This window comes from Tribolium castaneum, chromosome 1, assembly GCF_031307605.1.
Source record: "Tribolium castaneum strain GA2 chromosome 1, icTriCast1.1, whole genome shotgun sequence".
Taxonomy (NCBI): Eukaryota; Metazoa; Arthropoda; class Insecta; order Coleoptera; family Tenebrionidae; genus Tribolium; species Tribolium castaneum.
The window spans coordinates 32,210,693-32,235,553 of record NC_087394.1 but is presented as its reverse complement, the minus strand read 5'-3'; the positions used below and the strand labels follow the sequence as shown (position 1 = coordinate 32,235,553).

Sequence of the window (24,861 nt, the reverse complement as noted above, 5' to 3'; positions counted from 1 at the left end):
CCGCCATAAATTATTCGAGCTTTTAGATCTCCAATATTAAAATGTTAATTATTTAAAATCTATCAACGTTCACATAATTTTATTTTAGCAATTACGTCTCTAAGGATCGGTTTATAAGGGCGCCATTAATTTAATCTGCAGTTAATTCGTGATTAACTGATCACATGACCAAATTGAAGCCATTTGGTTGGTCCATTCGCGTCGTTGACTTTTAACTACGGATTAAAAATTAATGAAACTTTCTATAAAGCGGCCCTAAGTTAATTGCGCTGTTAAAAGTTACCAACGCGAATGAACCAACCAAATAATTGCTTCAGTTTGGTCACGTGATCACACATTTAATTGAGGATTAAATTAATGACGCATCTATAAACCGGTTCTAAAAATTAGAGAAATTTTACGCGGTTCACTTAAAAAAATCACAATATTGGTTTTTAATGTCTCACAGCAATAACTTAAAAATTTTGAACAATGTCAGAGTATGAGATGGTAGCGTAATTAATTCCTTATCGTTTAAACTATTAATTAATTTTTTTATTAAACTAGAAATATTGATTTTTTGTCTCAACCATAAAAATCACCAAATGACATTATTGCCTTTTTATTGAAATTATGGTCAAAAAGACAATTATTTCACAAAATTTGTCTAAAACAGGCCAAAATTACAAGATTTAACCGAACGTCTTTTTTGTCTTAATTGTTTAAACTTTAATTGTTTTTAATAAAATTGCCCTAAAAATTAGTCCATTTTTGAACCAGATGTTTGTTGCTTACTGGTAATAATAATTAACACACAAACATTAAAAAAACAATCGAATTTGATATTAGGTATTTTATTGTTTCCTCGTAAATAATAAACATTTGTGTACAAGGTTACGTTTTTTTTTCAGTTTTTTTCCATCTCAAAGCTATTTAAACCCCACTATTTCTTCTGAATCTTCAAAATTATAGCAAGAAACTTTTATTTTTGAATTCAACTTGTATTTTAAAAAAAAAAATTAAAAAAACAATATAATCGCTGCTGAAATTGCTGCCATATCTCAAAAACTAATACGCAGAATTCAGCATTTGCTGATTTTTTCTCTATGTAGCAATGTAATTTTTTCAGACCTTATCCACAATTAATTTATATTAAATCTCTTCTGAATCAAGAACGTCCACCTTTTTATTTTGATTTTGTATGTTTTTTATAATTTATTGACACAACACAACAGTAAAAAAGTGCCCCATTGCAACCGTGGTGCAGTATATTAATAATTCAGCGACTGAGACTGAACGGTCTTTTCGCATTGGTCCTGAAAAAATACAACCCATTTCTGAAAAACCAAATTCAAGGCAACCATACACCAGATCGCTCAACATTACTTATAAGACTCGACTTGTCCCATGTAAACACTTGTCGCTTGAACACACCGCATACGAAGCGCTTCCTCCACATTGTTACATCTGTTGCTCCTGAAAGCCCTTTTGTTCCGTATTGATTCAGCAAAATAATAATAAGCTCGAGCGTGGTTACAAATTACACTTTCACTAAACTTCCCTAAAAGCAACATTTGCCTAATTTCTTGCGCAAACACCGGCCGAAAAAATGAACATACAGATGTCGGATATTTCGGGACAACCGGGTTGCCGTCTCCCCCCGTTGGGGTAAAAATCAACGTGACCAACAGGTTGTGCAAGACTTAACACTTTCATGTACGTGTGCACGACATCGACCATTTTCGCGTCATTTGCGTCCAGTTTCAGCTTGGCCTCGATGTCCTTGAAGCCAGGGGCTGCAGGATCAAGGCCTGGGCACATATTTTTTTATTCAATACTATGTTAAAGTATTATTAACACCTGTAATGCGCCCGATTTTCCCGTTTTTGACTTCGTGGCCCCCGATCCCCGCCACGTGCGCCCCCAGGCTGTGCCCCACCAGGTGTATGTTGTTGTAATCGACCCCGAGTACAGACAACCAAGTGAGAAATTCGCCCAGAACTTTGCCGGCTTTTCGCACTCCGCCAATTGCCGATAAATACTCGAATTCGCACAGAACGGACCAATCCATCCCAATAACATTGTAATCACCCGAATCTAAATAAGCTGAAACTGAATTATTCACTCGGATTACAACATTTGGGGCTTGAACCGTTTTTGTTGACCACAAAAATGTCCTCCTCAATGCTGCTTTGAAAGCCGTGAATAATTATCTTGACCGGATTGCTGAAATTGAACCCTGATTTTTTGAACCCGTTGAAATCGTTAATTCTGAGATTAAATGGGGGATGGCTCCTGAAATATTTACAGTTTTGCTGTTTGAGTATTTAGTTGGGGTCGCACCTTGTGAATAAAATAAACTGTACGTTGGGCCCATCGGGGTCGAGCAGACTGGTGTGATTATTCTCGATATTGTTCATTTTGTTGTTCTTTAGTTTTCCGTTGGTTGCCGCTACAAATTTTTACACTTGACACGGTTAATAACAGAAAGTGATTTACCCAAGACGAGCAAAACGGCCGAAGTCGCAGCTAGAGCAAAGCTTGTGAAGGTAACAAGCGCACACATTTAGTGGAAAAAAATGTTTTGTCACTTTCACCACACATTGGATGGAAATGGACAATCAAAATAATGGAGGGTCCATATTTCATGCATCTGATTGTGATCATTATTCACATTTCCGTAATTTATAGCGGAAACTTTTGTATCCGATTATAAAAGTTGCTTGATGATTGTTTTGAACTAGTTGGAGTAACAATGACGGATCATTTGGGTGAAGTAATAATGGTTTTTAACAAATTGTAACATGTCATTTTTAAATTAGGGGGGTAAGAGTAATGAGGATCAACAAATTCGCGAACAGAGTTTTTTACTCGATTTGCGCATCAACTTTCACCAGGAAGTGTATCAATGTGTGGTTTAATGATTTTTGGTTTATTTTTACACATCTATAAGCTTTGCTTGTGATAATTAACTTACTTTGTACCCCATTTTGCGCTCCTTTAATGTTAATAATTATTTTTTTTTGCCTTAAATTAAAAATCTCATTTAATTTATAATTGTAGAGTGAGTGTTTTTTTTCTTTGTCATTGATAAACTAGAGGAAACAAATGTATTCTAATTAAGTATTATCGTTGTAGAGGCTTCGAATTGATTAAATGTGTTAATCAATGCTTTCATCAAAGTAAAAAAAATATTAAAGCCTATTTTATTTTATTTTTTTTTATTTCTTTTTGTTTTGTACATGAAACAACGAATTGTTCTTGAGCTTTCTTAAAAAAGTCTAACATCAGTGTGATAAAAATCTGCTATTTACGAAGTTAAAGAGTGGGTATCTAAATAAGTCTTCAAATTTCTGTAAAAATTACAAAAATTTTTGTAGCTTTTGTAAACCTGGAGAAAAGAAACCACAGTTGGCTCTGTGTATTGTAACAATAATTTGAATTATACGCGTAATTTATTAGTTTGGTGAGCACAACAGTAAAATAACAGCACTAACTGTACTAAGTTCCAACTGTAAAAAAAAAATCTGAAAACTGGTGGATAATTTTGGCTCCACGTGTGCACACATAACATGTAAGTACAGCTTGATACATTTTTTGATCAAACTGTTCCGATTTTTTTTTAATTATACACTTAAAAGTAAAAGTAATATATTTAAAGTAGCGAGTGGAGAAATCAACAAACAATCCCTTGAATGATCGTCTGTAACAAGTGTTCATACGGTCTTTTTTTACTGTTTTTTATTCTGATTTTAAAGGATTAAAATTAAGAAAAGTTTGGGCCACTTAACATTGTGCCCTACTTTTTAGAAGTGAATTCTCAATATTTTTTGTATTACTTTCCTAAGAAGTAATTCAAAAATCCTAGACCATCTGTTAGGTGGCAATAAATGATAAAATTCCTATGACAAAAAATTGTTTGAGTTTACTATTTACTATTTTTAGGTCACGTGTAGAAGTAAACCTATTAAACCAAATTTAGCGATTCAAAAAAATTATTACACAGTATTTATTATTCATATCGTAATAGTAATTAAAATCCCTTACTTTATATTACGCAAAAACACTATAAATAAAAATTAAAATAAAAAATTTTAATTAATCATCAATTTCAAGACATTACAAAATACAGATTATTTACCTACATTTATTATTAAAAACCCCAAATGTTAGTGATTCAGATACATTGTTTTTTTGACAAACTTGTTATTGATTTTTGCGATTATTGTCCTTATGATCATATGATCCCAACATGTGGTTGTTGAAACACGTAAATATAAGTCCTAAAGTCCAGGATTCCAGTTCTAGAATCCGGTATTGAATTTCGTGTTCGTGTTCTCCTGTACGTTAACAAGATTATCTCAGGATCAGACCTTGTTTTACTTAAAAAAATAATAAAAAAACAAAAAAGAAACGTTATTTTACATTTATATAATATTTGATTTAGAAATCAAATCGTTTTTTTTTTTTGATTAGCCACATGAAACTTGTACAAAATTTAGATTTTAAGTGAATTAGTTTATGCAACCAAATATATCACTTAATAAGCGCCAAAAATTTTAAACCAGCGCATGCGCACAACTATTGACAATAGCGTCCATTTCATCGTCAAAAAAGCCGTCAAACGAATTGTCATCATTGCAAAATTCAAATTATTGTTTAAAAGTATTAAAACCACAAACCATGGAATTACTCACACCGCATTTAAGCAGCGTTAGAGTCCCAACAGCGACCAGCAAAGTATACAAGGACGAATGTGTCTTCTCTTTCGATAATCCGGTAAGTGATCGAATAATAAAAAATCTAGGTTATGTTCATTTTACCGAGCACAATTTTCCACATTTCAGGAAACCGAGACCGGTCTGTACGTAGGTCTGAAGAGTTTTTTCGGACTTGGACGCGATTATGTTGAAAAACACTTCCACAAAACGGGAGAAGCCGTCTATCTCCACATCCGGCGAGTGCGTCATGAAGTAAGAACTTGCTCAAAAATGCGTCAGGGCGTAAATTCACTGTGTTTTTATTAAGGTCTCATCACCCCCACAGGGCGATGGACCCGAGAAGAAAATCACGCGCTTGGCCATTGGAGTTGACGGTGGTTTTGATCCAGAGGCCATGTCAAAGAAGTTTGAGTTTGAGGACTCCTACAATATTGTCGTTTTGCCAGGTTTCAGCACCATCCCCTGGCCCAACACAGAGCTTCCCCAAATTGTACGTGATTTTAAAAAAAAAATGGTATTTTTAAAACATTGTTTAGGTAAAATCGTCTATTGAGGGCATTTTGGAAGCCCCCTCGGCCAGTAAAGTGGCCGAAATGGAGGCTTTGACGGGGACGTGGGATGGCGAAGCTCGGGTTGTCTCCCAGTTTGCCCACAACTTGCCACAGTTAGATAATGGGAAAAAAATTCCACCTTCTGGGTGGCAGTGCGAAAAATGTGATAAAACTGATAATCTGTGGCTGAACTTAACCGATGGGTCTATCTTATGTGGCAGGAGGTTTTATGATGGAAGTGGAGGAAATAATCACGCCATTGAACATTATAACGCCACAGGTCATCCCTTAGCTGTTAAATTGGGGACGATCACAAAGGAAGGAAAAGGCGATGTGTTCAGCTACAAGGAAGATGACATGGTGGAAGACCCGAATCTAGTCCAGCATTTAGCACACTGGGGTAAATTGCGAGCACAACTAATGACTTATTAAAATGGTCTGCTTTTATCAAGAACCTGTTTAAAACACATTTTTGGTACTAAATGTTCGAGCAAATAATATTAAAGCTACAAAACCCACTGTACTTTAGTAAAAATTTAGTAATGTACTCCGATTTGGTGTAGAAGTCAAAGTAACTGATTACCACTTTAATCAGCAAGATGTAATCGTTACAACTTGTGCAAAAATTGTGATAAAAAATTTGTGATAACTGAGTTAGTTTTGTTAGGGCTCTTATTATGAAGAAAAATGTTACACAACATTGTTTTTAAATGAAGAGTAATCAAACGAATACATCTTTACAGACTTTGCAAATACATAGTATATGTCGACTAAGTATTTTTATCTGTAAACGTCACACAAGTTACAAATTTTATCACTAAATGCCACAGCATAAGTTTTATTTTTCGACCATAAAGTAAAGTTTGCGCCTAAGCATTTTTCCTTTTATCAATTTATCAATTTTCATCAGTATACCCAACGAACAAGAAGCGGGCGTTTTTACGTATTATATTAAATATTGTAATTTTTTTAACGAAATAGAGACAGTACTTGTTTTAAGATCTGAGGGTTTTAAAAATCAAGGATTTTTTTGGGAAGCGTGTCACCATGATGGTGCTCTTGGAAATGTCTTGAAATAGCAATGCTGCTGCAATTTTGTCTCGTCCTGTGTAAAACATATTTTTATTTACTTTTCCAAAAAACTTACATTATTATTGTTAAAATTGAAATTTTAAAACTTGCTTGGGTTGTGAAGAACACAGTGGTTTACATATTACTTTTTTGTGATCCCGATATGCCTAAAAACCAACGAATTGTATTTTAAATAGTCGAATTTTTTTATTTAGATATTGATTTTGTCATTAGGAATAAATATCGCGAATATGGAAAAAACCGAAAAGTCGATGGTCGAGCTCGAGCTGGAATTGAACCAAAAATCGAACGAATGGTCGGCTTTGCAGGAAAGCGACGGCCAATTGAAACCCATCTACGGCCCTGGATACACTGGAATGACCAACATGGGCAACTCCTGTTACCTCAACAGCGTGATGCAAATGGTATTCTCTATTCCAGATTTCATCCAAAGATACTACCATGACGCTGAATTATTTTTCAACAACGTGGTTGGTGACCCATGTGAAGATTTTAACGCTCAAATGTAATATAATCTTTATATGTTCTAATAAAATTGTGACTGTATTTTATTTGTAAGGGCTAAATTAGCTGTTGGTCTACATTCGGGAAAATATTCAGTCCCACCACCTGCAGGATCTCCCGTAGATGCGGATCCTCCAGGAATATGTCCCTTGATGTTCAAGGCTTTGGTGGGTCGAGGACATCCAGAATTCTCAACGAAAAAGCAACAAGACGCCCAGGAGTTTTTCCTCCACATACTCACTCTATTGGAGCGGAACAGCAAAAATAAAGTCAATCCGGGCGATTGTTTTAAATTTAAAGTGGAGGAGAAATTTCAATGCAGTGCCAGCAAGAAAGTCAAGTATTTGACGAGGTCTGACGTTCTTCTGCCACTGATCATCCCAATGGATGCAGCCATCAATAAAGACGAGGTACTTAATAAAAATAATATTTTTTTAATTAAAGGATTAGAAACAAAACATTCGTTTCGTTATCAGGTTGCAGCCTACGAAACGAAGAAGCTAGAGGCGGAAAAAACGGGCAAAAAACTCCTCGCTAACACCATCGTGCGGCCAAAAATAAATTTCCTTTCGTGTTTGGAACTCTTCACGCAATCGGAAGTCATTAACAATTTTTACAGCTCGGCAGTCAACGCAAACGTTACTGCCCGGAAGTAAGTCGTGATTGAAAATTAGACTAAAGTTCGTCTAAAGTCGGAGTTTGTAGAACTACGCGATTGGCAACATTTCCAGACTACCTCTGCATTCAGTTAAAAAAATTCATGCTGAGGGAAGACTGGGTTCCGATTAAACTGGACGTTTCTATTGAAATGCCAGACATTTTGGACATATCATCCCTGCGTGGTACTGGCCCCCAGTCGGACGAAGAGCTGCTTCCGGAGCCCAAAGTGCAGCCCCCGGCGCCTGTGATGGACGAGGGGGTCCTGGCACAGCTGGCTGACATGGGTTTTCCGCCCGAGGCCTGCAAAAGAGCGGTGTTTTTCACCCATAACTCCGGCCTGGAGGCGGCCACCGCCTGGATCATGGAGCACATCACGGATTCCGATTTTTCGGACCCGTTTGTTCCTCCCGGCACGGAGAGTTCGCACTTTACGCCGAATGCCGAAGCTTTGGCGAGTATTGTGGCGATGGGGTTCACACAACATCAAGCAACTAAGGCTCTGAAGGCGACGGATAATAATGTGGAAAGAGCGATGGATTGGATTTTTTCGCATCAGGATGAGTTGGATAATGTTACGTCACCGCCGCCGCCCGAATTCAGGGACGGGGACGGGAGTATGTTTGCTACGTTTGTGGGCGATTTTATTGTGTTGTGTTTTAGGGTATAAATTGGTGGCGTTTGTTTCTCATATGGGGACTTCAACAATGGTCGGCCACTATGTGGTCCATATTCTCAAAAATGGGCAATGGGTCATCTTTAACGACAATAAGGTGGCTCTGTCGGAACGGCCCCCGAAGGATCTAGGTTATATGTATTTATATGAGCGACTTTAAGTAGCCAATGGGTTTGTTTCTCTGATTTTGTATGTATAAATACCAAATAAATTGTCAAGATTTTTCACATTAATTGGTGTTTTATTTCCCTTCAACCATTATCATCATAAACTCCTTATATTAAATGCAACAGTGCGAAGCACTAAAATAATTTTAGCCCCCATCTTTCTTAATTTACGTTTTAAGAATGACAAGATTCCTGCATTTTTTTGAACAAATCGCAAATTAACAAAATTCCTGCAAAACAGCTCATTTTTGCAAGTTTAAAGCAGCTGAGGAGTTTTAAATAGTTCAGTGGTTTAAACGATATTTACTACCAAATTAATTACGCAGTTTATCAAAAGGTTGAATAACGGATAATGCGTAACGAATTTTTTATTCCCTAACATTGAGACTTAATTCAAACGCAAATCTATTATTAGACATATTAAACATTGCGATCTCGTTTACTGCTCATTGACTATTCAGCATTATACACTAAAACATTTTTGGTGAAGTTGTCTGCTTATGTAATTCGCAAATTCAATTTTAACGCTTCTTACCTATACTAATGATAGTTTCTACTTTGAAATTTCTTCCCAAGTTTGTCCTTGATGTTCAGTAAACTATCTATTGTGATTTAAATATACGTCATCCCAAATTGACTGACGATAAGTTAGGCAGAACTTTGACTATCCATATATGCACAACTTTGAGACAAACCGTTAATAGAACAAACTATGAGTTCCAAGTGTTACACAATATTCTGGGAAGAGCTAGGTAGGTAAGCAGAAGCAAAGGACGAGGACTGAGCACTAGGAGCATAAGTCAAAGTGGTGCTGTCGGAAGACGGAGTGTGGTTGGTGATCGAATGAGAGTAAAAAAATACTAAAGTAAAATATTTTCGATGTGCTTTCGAGGTATGCACTGAAACCGCGCGTTAATTTAGACTATAAATCTATGAATACTTTTACTTTATTTTTGGCAAAATGACAATGACCATGAATTTTTCGGTTCACATCTCGTGGTTGCTTTAAGTTGTGCAATTTTTCCTCACAATTTTTTGTCCTTGCACAAACCTATAATCGAATGCTTTATCAGTGCTTATGATTTATTTGTACTGTAGTACTTCGATAGTTTTTCCTCGATTTTTTAATATGAGACAGTATTATTTGAATTTTTAATAAATCATGAGTTTTATTACTTAATTTCTTATACCTATACTGATAGGTAAGTTGTACATTTTGTTAAATTTCGTTCTCTCAACGAATACAATCTTGCGATATTTGACCTTTGAAAGAACAGCCGGAAATTCACACGTATCTACCATGTGTTTTACAACGCAAACCCGAACAAAAACTAAAGAAGTGATAAGTATTTGATCGAAAGTATTTTTGATTCGGTTGATACTTCTTTTAATTTGAACTGAAATAAACTCGGTTTTTACATCAAAAATTAACAACAAAACCATCAATATTCCAATATTGGCCAGGAATTTTCAACTTAACTTTATTTTCACTTCTTATACTTTCCTGGTGTACCACCTTGTTATTTTGTATTAAATAATATAATTGCTCATCTTCCGTCATAATACTCTAATCTGCGAAAAGTAGTACGTTGCATTTTTACAGTAAGATGCACAGATTAACATATTTTTGATACCTAATTTTTACGTCGTAAGAATGAAATAAATGACCAATTTTTAGTACTCATGTTTCCAAAAATTCAAGCTGTGCTGAACCTGACATTGAAACTGACCACAACTGCAACTATAACTACAACAACGTAAAATTGTCAGTTCAAATACTAAAAAAATACAAGAAACATTTATTTAAAAGAAGCGTGTAATTAAATGTTGAGAGTTTCTATTAAGGAAATTAAAATACATTCATTTATTTCTTTTGCAGCAATAAATTTACAAATACAAATTTATTTAAAGTCAAGGTTCGTTATTGAACTGCTTCAATTTAACAAATTACTGTATACAATATGTTTTAGTTGAATGGTACTGTATCCACAGATTGGTGTTCCATTGTCGAATTGATTCCGGTTTAAAGCGAAAGTGACACTGTAACATCTCCAACAAATATGGCAAAAGATGATTTTCAAGAAAACGGATTGGAGGAAACAGTACCACTAAATACGTAAGTTTTTTTTTACTTCAGCAACAAATAGATCAAATGTCAATATTTCCTGTTTTTCACAATTTTTTTTGTACTCATTTCTTCGAAACGTAAGTATGATTATTATTGCAAAGCTTCTGTTTTCTGCTTATACTATTTCTCAGGTAAGTACGAGTAGTGGGAGGGTGGACAGATAAACTGTAAAAACGATACTACTACATTAGATATTACAAATTAAAGCAGCTTATGGCGAATTAATTATGATTTATGACATTTTCTGAAGTTCTTTTAGATTATTAAATGCTTTATAAAATTGGCAATAGCCTAATTAGTTCATCTATGACGCACATGACAAAATTGTCTCCACGTGCTCCTGGATTGATATTTCGCTTAATTCTAACACCAATTTAGATCAATTAAATTCAAGTAAATGGCGTAATAAATAACGACAGTGAAGCTGAATCTTCAAGACTGAATTGTTTTTCAATGATGATAAAAATAAATCAGTTTTAAGTATTTTTTTATCACGTTTATTTAAAGTTGCTTTTATTGATATAATAAGAGTACAGTTTTCATAACATAATGTTACACAATTATTACACCTTATTGTAACTCAATGATATAAAAAATGTGACTGACAATTTATTGATCATTAGTGATCAACAAAAAATAATGCAGCCTAATACTGACTAGAAAATTCATCTCACTCTCTTATCTTTCAATCAAACATAAAACGCGTTGTCATGTTCATAAAAGACTTTTTTAAAAGAAATTTTGCAACGTATTTTGTTTTGTTTTTTTCTTTAAAGACAACAACTTATCTCATGGTTGCTTTTTATTCAGTTATCTTCACTCCAATTTACTTTAACTATTAATGATAAAAAATCAATTACTTTTTTTGAAAAATATTTTTTAATATACTGGAGGATTAGAGACGTTAATTATTTTTATAAAAAATATTATCTCCGGAAATTAAAACAATTTTCATCAGTGGTGGGTAATAGTACTAATAGTACAAATAATTTGGGTTATCGGTAGTGGAAAAAATATATTTTAAAATAAAAATATATTTTGTAATTTTAATGAAACCAAAATTATGAAAACACCATGCACCCTAATTTAACACTATTTGCGCTTGCGCTTTTATAATGTTTGTTATTATTATACATAAGTAATCAGTATATTTAACTTTTGCTTCTGTTCATACTCGTAATTGTCTTCTGCAATATCAAATATGACAATGAAAAAACGTTCCAGGTGAGACTAATTACTTTTATTGTAAAAAAATTGTGTTTCTTTTTCAACAATTCCCTGACTCATTTAAAGGTACCTGTATCACAATTTTGAAAATTTTGGGCAAGAGAAAGCACATAGATCAATACATCACATACAGAAAGACACAATGAGCAAATAGAATTTATTTTCTATCATCACAACAAAAAAGATAAAACTATAATAAAACCTTTGCTACATTTTATTCATACTACCCACTAACCCGTTAATGTTTCCTGGGTCGTTATCACTAAAACACAAAAATTAAATTCGAAATTTGGAGAACATTATTCTACTTTTGCATGTTTTTAATGTCTATTTTTTTAATTCTTAATTTTTATGATTTGGAGTATGAGATTTAAATCTTATTTATTCGAATTTTAAATGAATTAGACCCAGTTTCTAAATAAATTTAAACCTCAGTTAAAACACAACGCCAATCAATATGTGAGCAAACTTATTAAAAATTATTTCAAAAACGGGACTAACTTTCAGTTTTTATGACCATTTTTCGACTGAAAATTATCAGAATTAGTAAAGGAAATTTCAGATAGTATTTATTGTTTTTCAGTGTAATCTACTTTGAAGGTCTTTTTGATCGACTAAACATAAAACGGGCAAATTTTTTTTTCAAACCCAATATTATTATTATCATACATAAGTAATAAGTTAGTAATAAATGACCTAATTTTTGCTTCTGTTCATACTCGGGGGTAATAGATTTCAGTATTAAATATGACAAGGAAAAAAGTTCCAGGTGAGTCTAATTAGTTTTGTTCATACTTGTTATAAATTTGAAATTTGGTAAACTTTATTGTAGATTTTTTAAAATTTTTGTTTTGTAGTAGTTGTTAATTGTTCATCGTCTACTTGTAGTCTAGATATTTAGAAGTCAAGCGGTCTAAATATTTATTGTTTTACAACCTGAGTGTTAATGACTAGCACATTTTCTAACAAATGACAATTAATATTAATTATCTAATTCCTTATCTTCGATAGTATAAATTAAACAAAGATATGCCAGTGGTTTAGATTAATCCACACGTGGGTTAAAAGATCTGTGACGTTGTCAAATGTTCAGTAGTTGTGTAATTTTCAAAGAGTTTACTTCATAAAAATTAGTATGGTCCAGAAATCTTTAAAAGGGTAGGTCTAAATAATTTTGAGAAAACCTCATTTACACCTTGTACACAACCGCAAGTTCAAATTAATTTTTTTATTGTGCAACAGAATTAATTTTCAAATTTGACGTGTATCTAAATACATCAAGTAATCTTTTTTACAACTGCATTGTAAAAGACAGCCTTCAGACAGATTACTTGATCAAATATCTCGTATTTTTAGCGAATATGTGAAAAATAAACTGAAAATCAAAAAGACAAAGGATGGGAAAAAGGAGGACAAAAAGGAGGAGAAAAAAATCTCATATTTTCAACTGGTACGAGAAAAAAAAACGGATCCAAAGTGCCTACTTACAACTTTTTTAGTTTCGTTACACCACATTGCAAGACAAATTATGCATAGCTTTAGGCACCCTGTGTGCAGTAATATGCGGCTGCATCCAACCTTACGTAATGATACTTTTTGGAGATGTTACCGAAGTCATTATCCAATTCGCCGAGACTTTGAAGTCAAACAATTCGGAAATTAACAGAACACAAGCTGTGGACGACTTATTTAGGGGCGTAACGGACTTTGCGATTTATTCCTCAAGCTCAGGGATTGTGATGATAATTACGACTTACTTGGCCGGGATACTTTTCAGTTCAAGTGCCTTAAGACAGGTAATTATTTACCAAAAAATGGGCATAATAATTGCGTTCAGATCTTCCATATTAGGAAATTAATTCTGCAAAAGACGTTAAACATGGACATTTCCTGGTACGACCTTAACAAGACGGGAGACTTTGCGACCACTTTCACAGAGTAAGTCACAGGACACTACCGACAAACTCACCCACCCATATTGTAGAAACTTGTCGAAACTTGAGGAAGGAATAGGCGAAAAAGTTGGCATTTTTTTGTACTTTGAGACGATTTTTGTCACTGGGATTGTGATGGGGCTTGTGCTGGGCTGGGAGCTGGCCCTAATTTGCCTCATTTCACTGCCAGTGTCCTTCGCTGTCGCGTTCTTAATCTCATGGGTAAGTCGGCAAAAATTGCATTTACTGCCTAACTCCAGCTCGCCAGTTATCCACAAAATTCTCGAAACAAGAACTCGAAGCCTACGCTAACGCCGGTGCCATCGCTGAGGAAGTTCTAAGCTCGGTCCGGACAGTTGTAGCTTTCGACGGCCAAGGAAAGGAATTCGAACGCTACGAGAAGCACCTACAAGCTGCCAAGAAAAACAACATCCGCAAAAACCTATTCACGGGCGTAAGTAACGCCGTTATGTGGTTTTTCGTGTTCGCCTCCTACGCCCTATCATTCTGGTACGGCGTTGGGTTGATTTTGAAAGAGAAGGAACTGCCCTACGAAGAGCGAGTTTACACTCCTGGAAATATGGTCTCCGTAAGTAGTTTTGGTGCAAAAACTACGTTTAAGTAAGTAATTTGAAGGTGTTTTTTTGTACGTTAATGGCGTCCTGGAATTTCGGGACTGGCGCCCCGTATTTCGAAATTTTCGGGACGGCTTGTGGCGCCGCCGCCAAAGTGTTCGAGATTTTGGACACAAAACCCGACATAAACCTCTCCAAAACCAAAGGCTTGAAACCGAAAAACCTGAAAGGCGATATCGTTTTCAAGGACGTTTCCTTCCATTATCCTTCCAGGCCGGACGTCAAGGTTTGTTGAAAATGGCCAAAAAAATTAATTGTGTTCCCAGATTTTGCAAAATTTCAGTATTGAAATCAAAGCCGGTCAAACCGTAGCTCTGGTCGGAAGTTCGGGTTGCGGAAAATCAACGTGTATTCAACTGATCCAAAGATTTTACGACGCTGTGACTGGCACTGTACGTTTTCAAACAATTCAAAATCGAAATAACCAAGGATTTTAGGTCAAAATTGACGACAACAATATCAAAGACTTAAATTTAACATGGTTGAGGAGTAAAATCGGGGTTGTAGGCCAGGAACCGGCACTTTTCGGGGCCACAATCGCCGAGAACATAAAATTCGGGAACGTTACAGCCACTCAAAGTGATGTCGAACGCGCTGCCAAAAAAGCCAACGCCCATAATTTCATCCAAAAATTGCCACGCGGTTACAATACCGTCGTTGGCGAAAGAGGGGCCCAACTTTCCGGGGGCCAAAAGCAAAGAATTGCGATAGCTAGGGCCTTAATACGGGAACCTAAAATACTGTTACTTGATGAAGCCACTTCGGCCCTTGATACCACAAGTGAGGCGGAGGTTCAAGCGGCCCTGGACGCTGTAATTACAGATTTTAATTATTGGGCGTCTTTAACACCCAGTTGTAGGTCAGTGGCGAGTGCACCACCATTATTGTAGCTCACAGATTATCAACAATAAGGAACGCTAACCGAATTGTGGTCGTTTCTCACGGATCGGTGATCGAGGAAGGGACACACAGTGAGCTAATGGCGAAAAAGGGGGCTTACTTCGACTTAGTACAGTCGCAAGGGTTGGTCGAAACTGAAGAAACAACCACAGGTAAGTCACTCGACTTTTACGAAAAAACTGACACAGCACTTTAGAAGAAAAACAAAAACAGAACGGTGTGGTCGACACTAAACCTAATCAAACGGAAGTTACTGAAATTATTTCCACTGAAAATGTAAGTAATTTGCTAAATTAATTCATTGTAAACATTTTTCTATCACAGCTGAACGACGCTCAAGCAGAGAATAAAGGAAGTCCGATACTGCAAATTTTAAAAATGAATAAACCCGAGTGGTTCCACATTTTCACAGGGTGTGTAACTGCGGTTATAAACGGTTCAGCTTTCCCCATTTATGGGCTAGTTTTCGGTGATATAATCGGTGTAGGTTTTACCGAATTGTTTCGAACGAAATAATTGTTCGCTTTGTAGGTGCTAGCCGACCCTAGAGATTCTTATGTTCGCGAGCAGAGTAATATCTTTTCTCTGTACTTTGTGATTATTGGGATTGTTACAGCTGTCGCTACGTTTTTGCAGGTAAATTGCCTCAATTTTTGATTTTTTCGGTTTTAAATGTTTTTTAGATTTATTATTTTGCCGTCGCTGGCGAGAAACTGACGAAACGTCTGCGCGCGAAAATGTTCCGCGCAATGTTAAACCAGGAAATGGCTTGGTTTGACCGAAAGGAAAACGGGGTTGGGGCTCTTTGTGCAAAATTGTCAGGGGAGGCGGCTAGTGTCCAAGGGGTACGTCCAACGCATCTAACAATAATTTTGCAGTGCTGATATTTTATAGGCTGGTGGAATCCGAATTGGAACAGTACTTAACTCCCTGGCCACGTTTATAATATCTAACATAATAGCACTTTATTTCGAATGGAGATTAGCCTTGGTTTTGATATCTTTTTCGCCCATTATATTACTGTCGGTTTTCTTTGAGCAAAAATTCACACAGGGCGACTCTCAAGTGAATCAGAAATATTTGGAAAACTCGGCAAAGGTGAGTAATTGTCACAATTTGCAACTTTCTATGCAAAAATCCCGCAGATCGCAGTGGAAGCTATTGGGAACATTCGAACGATTGCGTCCTTAGGATGCGAGGAAGTTTTTCACGGCTACTATGTCAAAGAGTTGACTCCATACGTGGCCAATGTTAAGAAGCAAATGCACTTTAGATCGGCTGTTCTGGGTGTTGCCAGAAGCGTAATGCTTTTTGCCTACGCTGTCGGGATGGGATATGGCGCCAAATTAATGGTGGATTCTGATGTAGACTACGGAACAGTCTTCATGTACCAAAAACTAATTTTACTTTCCTTCAATTATTTAAAAAAATTTCAGAGTTTCCGAAACTGTAATAGTCGGCTCATGGTCGATCGGTAACGCATTTTCGTTCTCCCCCAACTTCCAGAAGGGATTATCCGCCGCTGACCGAATATTCTCGCTTTTGAAGCGCGTGCCTGAAGTGAAAAACTCACTCGAACCTGTCTATTTAAACGACGTAAGAGCGTCATCTAATCCTGATTGAAAACACTAATTGTAATTTTAGGTCCGAGGGAACATCGAATACTCAAACATTTATTTCTCATACCCCACTCGGTCCTCAGTCTCGGTACTAAACGGCCTGAACTTGAACGTGCTTCAAGGCAAAACCGTGGCTTTGGTGGGTGCGAGTGGTTGTGGCAAATCAACCATCATCCAACTGTTGGAAAGGTTCTACGATCCGGTCTCCGGCGAGGTTTCCCTCGACGGAGAATCGGTCAAAACTGTCGACATTCAAAACTTGCGGTCACACCTTGGCATTGTGTCCCAAGAACCGAACCTTTTCGACAGAACAATAGCCGAGAATATTGCCTATGGGGCCAACGATCGCACAGTTGGCATGAACGAAATCGTCGAAGCGGCCAAATCGGCAAACATCCACACTTTCATATCGTCTCTACCAGGGGTAAGACTGGGCAAAAATTGGGCTTTAATGACTTGGGTTTTTAAGGGTTATGAAACTAGTTTGGGTAGCAAAGGGGCGCAGTTGTCTGGGGGCCAAAAACAGCGCGTTGCTATTGCTAGGGCTTTGATTCGGAATCCGAAGATTCTATTGCTGGATGAAGCAACTTCAGCACTCGATAACGAGAGCGAAAAAGTAATTTTGGCGCAAATTAGTTGAAACACTACAGTTTGGGTTTCAGGTCGTGCAAGAAGCTCTAGATAATGCAAAGAAAAACAGGACTTGTATCACAATAGCGCACAGATTGACCACAATCCAAGACGCCGATCTTATTTGTGTGTTAAACGAGGGAGTTGTTGCAGAAATGGGAAAGCACAATGAGTTACTGGACAAAAAGGGGCTCTATTACGACTTCTATAAATTACAAACTGGGCAAAAGTAGTTAATTTAGGCACAATTGTTAATGTAGTTAAGCTACGTGTGTTAAGAAACGGGCTTTCAGATTGGCAAAATCTCAGTTTGATAAATGAAACTATTTTTTTTACAAAATCATATATTTATTTTTTTAACTAAAGTAAATACATCATGTTTGTAATATTTCTTATATTACACTCAACACTACTCTTACTTCAAGAAATAATTTTGGGCATCGCCCCCCGTGACACGTTTGCTTAGAAAATGACACCTATTCAATAATGTTCAAACAAATTAATCAATTTACTGCGCCATGTCAGACGGGCCTTTATAAACTACGATAAAGTTAAGAAAGTGAAAATAAGTAATACTTACAACAGACTCGACATAAAAATTGTTGTACTTTAATGTTATGTACAGTATAAATAATTTAAAATTACCACATTGGAGCCCTTGACTCAACCCCAAAAATTATTCCATGGTACAATATCTGAACTTTGATAAAATGGAATAAAAATTATTTATTATGACAAACACCAGCGCACCTATTCAGTTATTTTACCATGAGGCGAATCCAAAAATATACATATTTCTAAATAAACTTTGAATGTTTTGAACATAAAACTTTATTTACAGAAGCAAATCAATTAAACTTCACTCCGATATACATAAAATTATAAAAATAAACTTTGAATATGGTCAATTTGCGTGCGAATAAAATAGTCAATGAAAGAATATAACTTAATTGCACGAAAGAAACGTTAAAGCATTAAAAAATGAAAATCGGTGCACAAATGGCAACGCAGCGCTGCCGCTCTGTACAACTGCTACGTGGTGTTAAATCTAAAACCTGAACAATAAAGGTACTATTCATAAAATACTAGGCGTTAATGTAGGCAATACATTTACTTTTGAGGAGTGGACTGAGTGGCGGTTGACCCGGTTGTGGTCTGCCCTTGCTGGGCGTATTGTTGTGCATATTGCGCCCAATCCTGCTGGGAGTACTGACCGTACTGGTTTGCCCCCGCTGTATTACTACCAGCAGATTGGCCCTAACGAACGCCTTGTAGACAAAACGCCAAAACTACAAATGCACTTACCTGAGTGCCGCTCCAGTTCTGGGGATACTGCCCGTAGTAATTCCAGTTGGAGTAGCCGTAACTCTGACTCCCTCCTCCGTACTTCCACTGGTTTTGGCTGCTCTGGTTGTTCCAACCGCCCTGGCCCCAGGAGCCCTGACTCCACGGCTGGTTGCTCCAGCTGCCCTGGCTCTGGCCGCCCCAGCTGGAGGGCCAGTTGCCCCCAGGCCCCCGTCCAACTTGGTTGCGATTGCGGTTGTAGTTGCTGCCCTGGTGCGAGTCTCGGCTGCCGCGGTCTCGAGAATTACCTAAATGAAAATATAATCACAAATTTCAAAGTTATGCTCACCTCTGTTCCTCCAATCTCTCGGAGGGGGCCCTCGGTTGTCCCGTCTGTCTCTGTTCCATCCTCCGGGACGTTGCGGGTGCCAGTTGCCCTGTCTCGGGGGGCCTCTGTCGTAGCGGTTGCTGTGGTAACTCCTGTCTCGGTAGTTACTCCCCCGGTAATCATTGCCTGATAAAAATTCACAAATTTTTGGAAAACAGAAGTTTACAAATGACATTCATTATTTCTGTGATAATACAATTGTTAAACATCTTTTTTGCTTTAAAATATCGTCAGGTCCCAAAATATTTTTTTAATGTTTTTGTTTAAATTATGCCACAAAACCTGGGAAGCTAGTGATAATCGAATAATTCTTACGTCTGTACTGCCATCTATGGCGGTCATCTCGATGTCCAAATCTTCTTTGCACGCCAATTGTTTCGCGCGCTTGGGAATTATACTTCTGAACCAGGGATTTAGCTTCTTCTTCGCCAAGGCCTACATAGAGTACTTCGTCAATCCATTCCCCCTTCTGTGGTAAGCTCATGTTTGCTACAATTTGGAGGAGAAAATGAGACAATTATTAAGATTTCGATTGTAATAAAACTCGATACGAGAAATCGAACTTTATGTACAATCGGTTTCAGGTAGAAAAACGTCATCACTTCTTAATTATGCCACAGTTTTTAACAAAATTAGTCTGATGCCTTTTATTTAGAAGCACATACATTTAAAAAACTGTTTGGGCAGACCTGTCTCTTCTTGCTACTTTTTCCATTCCAATCGTAAGAGTAATCACTGGAAAATGCAATCCCATGCACTTGATTTACTACCGACACAATATTTTTTCCTAATTAAAAAAACTAAAGAGCGCATTTTAAAAATAAAATGTATTCGTTTCCAATGGTACGTATGGAGAAACATCCAGTTACAAGGCACTAACTTTTTTCCAATCCATCGTCGAAATTTTCTCTCAAAATATTTTGCCTGTGTTAACAATTATGTTGTGGCATAAATTCCTAAAAATTATTTCATCTAAAAGAGAACTCGTTCGTATAATCAGCGATAGCCTCACACCGTTCATACTAACAAAGACAAAGAGATAAAAGTAAGAAGAAAAAACTGCTAAATAAAAAACATCAGATTGTGAAAATTTGAGCCGCTTTGTCGCTGCTTGAACAAGCACTTAAAAAACGATGACGCAAAGTGCAAAAGGGATACACAAATTATAAAACAAATATTAGTTACGTATCGGTAAATATACCTTTCATATCAAGCACGGTGCTATCGGGAACGTCTTTACCGCCCTGAGCCTCTTGCAAAGATTGCCGTTTAGCTTGTTCTTCATCTCCTACTACAACAACGACAGCACGCCTCTTGAAGCCCTCAAATGGCCGCAATTTGCGGCGCTGGGCTGATGGGTACACGTTTGGCTGCCACAACGCTCAATATTATAGTAACGTTCTCATTATTTTTGTGATTATAACTTTAAGTGGGCCAAGCAGGCCAAAAACTCCTGACATATGGCCGAACTACATACTAATCGTGTCTGTGTGTGTGCTATTCCTTTAAGATCGTAGGAAATAAATATACCGTCAAAAGGCTTTGGCAGCTTGAAAAATTCCTCTAAATTATGTGGCATTATAATTGCTCTGTAAGTCACAAATTATCATTGTTTCTCTTCCAAACGCTTACATACTAACACATACCTTTTGTTCACGATGAAATAATGTCGACATTAATCAAAATCAATTAAAAATTCCGACAAATATATTCTAATAAAAAATCGATTTCCACCGCTTTACCTAGTGGGTTGATGCATAAATCCGTACCGTTCTACCGGTGAAAATTAATTAATTTTTCTCCTGACTAAAATGTAAACTAATCTTCGCCTGATGAAATTCACATGGTGATTTACAGTCCTCTTTATAAACGGCACAGTAATGTAGCATACTCTCACTTTCCTTCGCAGTTTCATTTCCTAATTTACACAAACCTTCGATTTTCACACATAAACTATTCAAGTAAATATATTTTTTACTGTCCCAGAGACAAAAAACAAATTTATGCATCAACCTGACAAATTGAGAGTATTACGGCTTTATATACACGAACTTCACGTAATACTGTACTAACCTTCACAACATTGCAATAATGCAGTCATTTTTTACCTTAATTGTTAAGCAGGTTTAAGTGTCAAAGTCTTTACAATTTAAGTATACTTACAACATTATTAAAGTTGCCTTTGAGCTTTGGTGTACTTACTTACTTTGAAAATGTTTCCGCAATGAGGTTCTATACGTTCTAAACTGATGAATTCACAAAATATTTTTTAATAAAAACAGTTTGTGAAGTCAACATATCAATAATAAATAATGGCTACCATACAAGTACATTTTGAACTTTTCTGTGTTATTTACCTGATCAATAATGTAGTTTCTTCGGCGAAGGGCAGCCACTTCCACCAGCTTGTTCAAACATTTTTGAAGCTTCTCCAGCAGCATGTTCCAACTCCCTTTGTATTTATTTTTCAATTCATCGCCGGAAACCTAAACAACACATTTACAAATTTAAAAAATTAAACATTAGGGTCTAGTAACTCATGCGCAGCCAAGAATCTAATCTCTTAAATCCTTATAAAGGTAATTAAAAGTAACAATTATTGGAAGTGAATCGTCGTAGGTCAGTATTAAAAACAGAAATTCACTTTTTGATAGATTCTTTTTTAACTTTGCCTTGATTTATAAAGGAAAAATTATGAAATAACACAGGTCTTGATATAAACAACACTTACAGTCATTTTTTGCAACAGATGTGTATTGCCCAAGACGGTGTATCTCTTCTCCGGATTCTCTTGGACATATTCTTGAACCCAGTGCGTTTTCCCAGCAGCCGGTAACCCACACATCAGAATCACCTAACGCCCCAATTATAAAAATGGTAAAACAACCAACCACAAAATTTACCTCGCAATCGCTTCTATTTTCGGGCCTTGCAGGCCCAGCAACCTTCTCCTCCACATTGGCCAAAAACTCAAAATCTTCAAAACCCTCCGGTTTGCTGAACCACGCCTCTTCTTTATTACCCAGATTCAATTCAAACGCGTAATTGCGGGAAAGGACGTGGGGGAAAAAGACGAAATTTTCCGGGAGGTCGGAACATGGGACGGATATCGCGTCTCCTTGCATCTCACCATTGACGGAGTAAGAAATTTTGATCTCAGCCTCAGTGATTTCCTGTAATACGTTTTCGTTGCTTAAATCGTAAGAAATGATGCGATTTTTGTTACCAAAAAACTAGCAACAACGTCGCCAACGCCGAACTTTTTCCCGTAATCTTCAAACTGCTTATTGAGCGCGAATCTTCCAGATGACTCATAACCGTAAGAAAACTTGTCCTCTCCTAGCTGGAGTCCAGTGTCTAGGAGCGACCACCCGACTCGGAACAAGTGGGTGGGTATGGGTTCAGTTTCTTTGGTTTCCGATTCGTCTTTCTCGTCTGATTTTTCTTTACTTTCCTCAGTTTCCATTGGTTCTTCTTGTGGATTTTCCTCTGGTGGGTTCTCGTCGGCACTCTTTTTATTATCTTCGTTTTCACTGTCGGCAGTTTCCTTCATTTCTGAGTCGTTCTCGACGCTCGTTTCTTTAGTTTCAGAGTCGGGATCAGTGGTTTCCGACTTTTCGCCGTTTTCTTGGCTGCTCTCAGCCTTGTCTTTACTTTGCTCGTCTTTACTTTTCGACTCGTCAGATTTCTTTTTATCGTCATCTTTGTGTCTCGAAGATTTATGTTGTTCTCGACGGTGTTTGTCGTAGTATTTGGAAAAATCCTCCCATTTGAGTTCTTCCGTTACTTTAACTTCGAAACACACCTAGAAATTCGTTTCATTGCTTAATGACTCTAGACTTTGGCTTGTTTGCTTTTTATTGAGCAATCAGTTTAATACCTTTCCAGTATTGACGCCATGGGTCGCTCTGACTCCCGCCCATGCAAAACCGAAAGCACCTTCATGATAGGGTTTTGCTGATAAGAACGATTCTTTATCAACTTGCAGATGAAGGTCAGAGTCATCTGGAATAAAACAAACACTTGGACTATTTCTCAACACACGAAATAATTTCTTATCGCCTGAATTCAGTTATCACACTTTTTAAGCTTGAAATAAAGGAAAAATAAAAAAATACCAATTCGTTTCAGATTTACACTTTATTGACTACACTTTAGGTACAACTGTAGTAACTACGAAACAGATACAAGATTTTGAAGTCAAATAATAAATGAAACCATGCAAGATGTGGCAAAGATGCGGTTCAAGTTTTAATTATTTTATAAATTTATGGGTAGAAATAAAAACGTGTAAGGCAAATACAGAGTGAAATGAAAACAAACTTTCATGCAAACTACACAGAAGAACCCAAATTACATTTCATGTACTACATAATTGTTACTTACACCAGCTAAGCTGAACTTTGTCCTTATCTATAGGAGGCTCGTCTTCTTTAATTGGCGATTTACTTCGTCGGCGTTGAGATCTGTCCGGAGATGGACTACTACGTCTTCGCTTTTCGCCCTTGGCTTCACCGTCTTTATTTTCGCTGACTGGTGCTTCAGTGCTTTCAGCTTGGTTGTTCTCAACCTCCTCCTTTGGCGGAGCTTCAGAACCGTCGGTTTCAGAACCACCCCAGCGTGATTTCCGCGACTTGGGTTCATCCTAACAGTGTAAATAATTTAGTGATGAAAATTGCGATATTCCACAATTACCTGTTCCCCGTTTTCCTTATTCTCTTCTAAATTGGAATTAAGTTCTTTTGGTTCAGACTGTTCAGAAGGTTCGGTTTCTTCTGGTTTAGGTGCTTCAACTTCAGGTGCAGGTTGTTGTACGGGTTCTGCAGGAGGCGCTTCTTGTGTCTAAAACGACAAGCATTGAACGATAATTTTACGAGCGGTGTAAACCACTTACATCCATTTTTTCTTCTGTTGTGGCTTCTGGTTGCTCCACTGGTGGTTGTTCTTTTGGTGGTAGTGGACAGGCTTCGGTTTTTTCAGGTTCCTTATCAGGTACTTTCGATTCTTCGGTAACGGAATCATTTTTAGTTTGCGAAGTATCCAAATCTTCCGTCGACGTATCAGCAATTGAAGTATCTGGTAACTCTGTTGTGAGAAAACACAAGTTAAATTTCCCGCCAAAATCTACTTCATGTCTTATCTGCTTCACAGCAAAGATATTGTTTTGAAACTGTTAAAATCTGGTGATTTTGACTATTTACAATGATTAGTGTTTTAACTATCGCTAACATCTCGTAATATAATAGATAATTAAACTGTACACAAATGTGGCAAGTCTACTACCCATCTTAAAAACATTAAAACAAACAGAGTGATAAACAGTGGTTTTAAACCACTCAGTGAGCGCGTTTACCAGCTGTGGGGCCCTAGTTGTGCGGAACAGCCCCAGAACTAACCTTGTTTGAGTTCTTCCTCCAAGGCTTCTTTCAAGCGCTTGACTAACGCCGGTTTGTTTCCTTTTGAATCCAAACCACGCTTTGAGAGTTCTGCACGTAATTCTACCACTTTTAACTTGGCAGGGTCCAGTGTTGAACTCATTTTTCTACTAGATTTTCAGCAGTTCACAGTAAAAATCTAAACACAAAATATTAACACACACACGCAGAAAGCACGCGCTAGTTTTGCAAATGGCGGACGTGATGCGTTGGTTCGGCAACGCATGCGTACGCTTTCTCCGACTTTCCCGCCATTTACATTTGAATTTAGAAAAAAAGAAAAGAATAAATCAAAATTTTGGTTTCTTATCATAAGTAACTCATTCAGAATTTA

General features: G+C 36.9%; 4 protein-coding genes across 11 annotated transcripts; 2 read left to right on the top strand and 2 right to left on the bottom strand.

Moving 5' to 3' along the window:
• Positions 1 to 849: 849 nt before the first annotated feature.
• On the bottom strand, positions 850 to 3,078 carry LOC103312299 (phospholipase A1 member A). Its single transcript, XM_015977759.2, has 7 exons — positions 2,479 to 3,078; positions 2,323 to 2,431; positions 2,132 to 2,274; positions 1,840 to 2,085; positions 1,599 to 1,790; positions 1,366 to 1,540; positions 850 to 1,316 (listed from the first exon to the last, which is right to left on the bottom strand). Exons 1-7 carry the CDS (start codon positions 2,543 to 2,545, stop codon positions 1,259 to 1,261), a joined length of 990 nt encoding a protein of 329 aa, XP_015833245.1. The 5' UTR covers positions 2,546 to 3,078; the 3' UTR covers positions 850 to 1,258.
• Positions 3,079 to 4,554: 1,476 nt separating this feature from the next.
• On the top strand, positions 4,555 to 8,413 carry Usp5 (Ubiquitin specific protease 5). Of its 2 annotated transcripts, none has more exons than XM_064359698.1 (9): positions 4,555 to 4,758; positions 4,827 to 4,952; positions 5,026 to 5,190; positions 5,237 to 5,651; positions 6,557 to 6,848; positions 6,903 to 7,257; positions 7,324 to 7,499; positions 7,553 to 8,121; positions 8,168 to 8,413. In XM_064359698.1, exons 1-9 carry the CDS (start codon positions 4,663 to 4,665, stop codon positions 8,338 to 8,340), a joined length of 2,367 nt encoding a protein of 788 aa, XP_064215768.1. In that variant the 5' UTR covers positions 4,555 to 4,662; the 3' UTR covers positions 8,341 to 8,413. The 2 variants fall into 2 exon arrangements, with proteins under 2 accessions (XP_064215768.1, XP_967156.1); XM_962063.4 differs by having other exon boundaries at positions 5,008 to 5,190.
• Positions 8,414 to 8,882: 469 nt separating this feature from the next.
• Positions 8,883 to 17,760, top strand: LOC655590 (ATP-dependent translocase ABCB1). Of its 6 annotated transcripts, none has more exons than XM_015977744.2 (22): positions 8,883 to 9,099; positions 10,227 to 10,263; positions 10,318 to 10,463; positions 13,059 to 13,152; positions 13,202 to 13,498; positions 13,540 to 13,640; positions 13,687 to 13,858; positions 13,905 to 14,225; positions 14,273 to 14,497; positions 14,538 to 14,663; positions 14,709 to 15,083; positions 15,131 to 15,323; positions 15,368 to 15,447; positions 15,496 to 15,654; positions 15,703 to 15,807; positions 15,855 to 16,016; positions 16,066 to 16,269; positions 16,317 to 16,558; positions 16,608 to 16,767; positions 16,816 to 17,214; positions 17,260 to 17,406; positions 17,453 to 17,760. In XM_015977744.2, the coding sequence occupies exons 3-22, from the start codon at positions 10,408 to 10,410 to the stop codon at positions 17,651 to 17,653; spliced, it is 3,819 nt and encodes a 1,272-aa protein (XP_015833230.1). In that variant the 5' UTR covers positions 8,883 to 9,099; positions 10,227 to 10,263; positions 10,318 to 10,407; the 3' UTR covers positions 17,654 to 17,760. The 6 variants fall into 6 exon arrangements, with proteins under 6 accessions (XP_015833230.1, XP_008190820.1, XP_015833232.1 ...); XM_008192598.3 differs by lacking the exon at positions 8,883 to 9,099 and adding an exon at positions 9,130 to 9,239; XM_015977746.2 differs by lacking the exons at positions 8,883 to 9,099; positions 10,227 to 10,263 and adding an exon at positions 9,221 to 9,239 and having other exon boundaries at positions 10,340 to 10,463.
• LOC655838 (uncharacterized protein) lies at positions 17,747 to 24,751 on the bottom strand. Of its 2 annotated transcripts, none has more exons than XM_008192600.3 (14): positions 24,489 to 24,751; positions 23,987 to 24,177; positions 23,788 to 23,934; positions 23,479 to 23,737; positions 22,973 to 23,097; positions 22,319 to 22,897; positions 21,996 to 22,265; positions 21,824 to 21,946; positions 21,450 to 21,578; positions 20,294 to 20,462; positions 19,408 to 19,581; positions 19,054 to 19,218; positions 18,726 to 19,012; positions 17,747 to 18,677 (listed from the first exon to the last, which is right to left on the bottom strand). In XM_008192600.3, the coding sequence occupies exons 1-14, from the start codon at positions 24,628 to 24,630 to the stop codon at positions 18,531 to 18,533; spliced, it is 2,907 nt and encodes a 968-aa protein (XP_008190822.1). In that variant the 5' UTR covers positions 24,631 to 24,751; the 3' UTR covers positions 17,747 to 18,530. The 2 variants fall into 2 exon arrangements, with proteins under 2 accessions (XP_008190822.1, XP_967494.2); XM_962401.5 differs by having other exon boundaries at positions 18,726 to 19,000.
• Between the last annotated feature and the right edge of the window lie 110 nt (positions 24,752 to 24,861).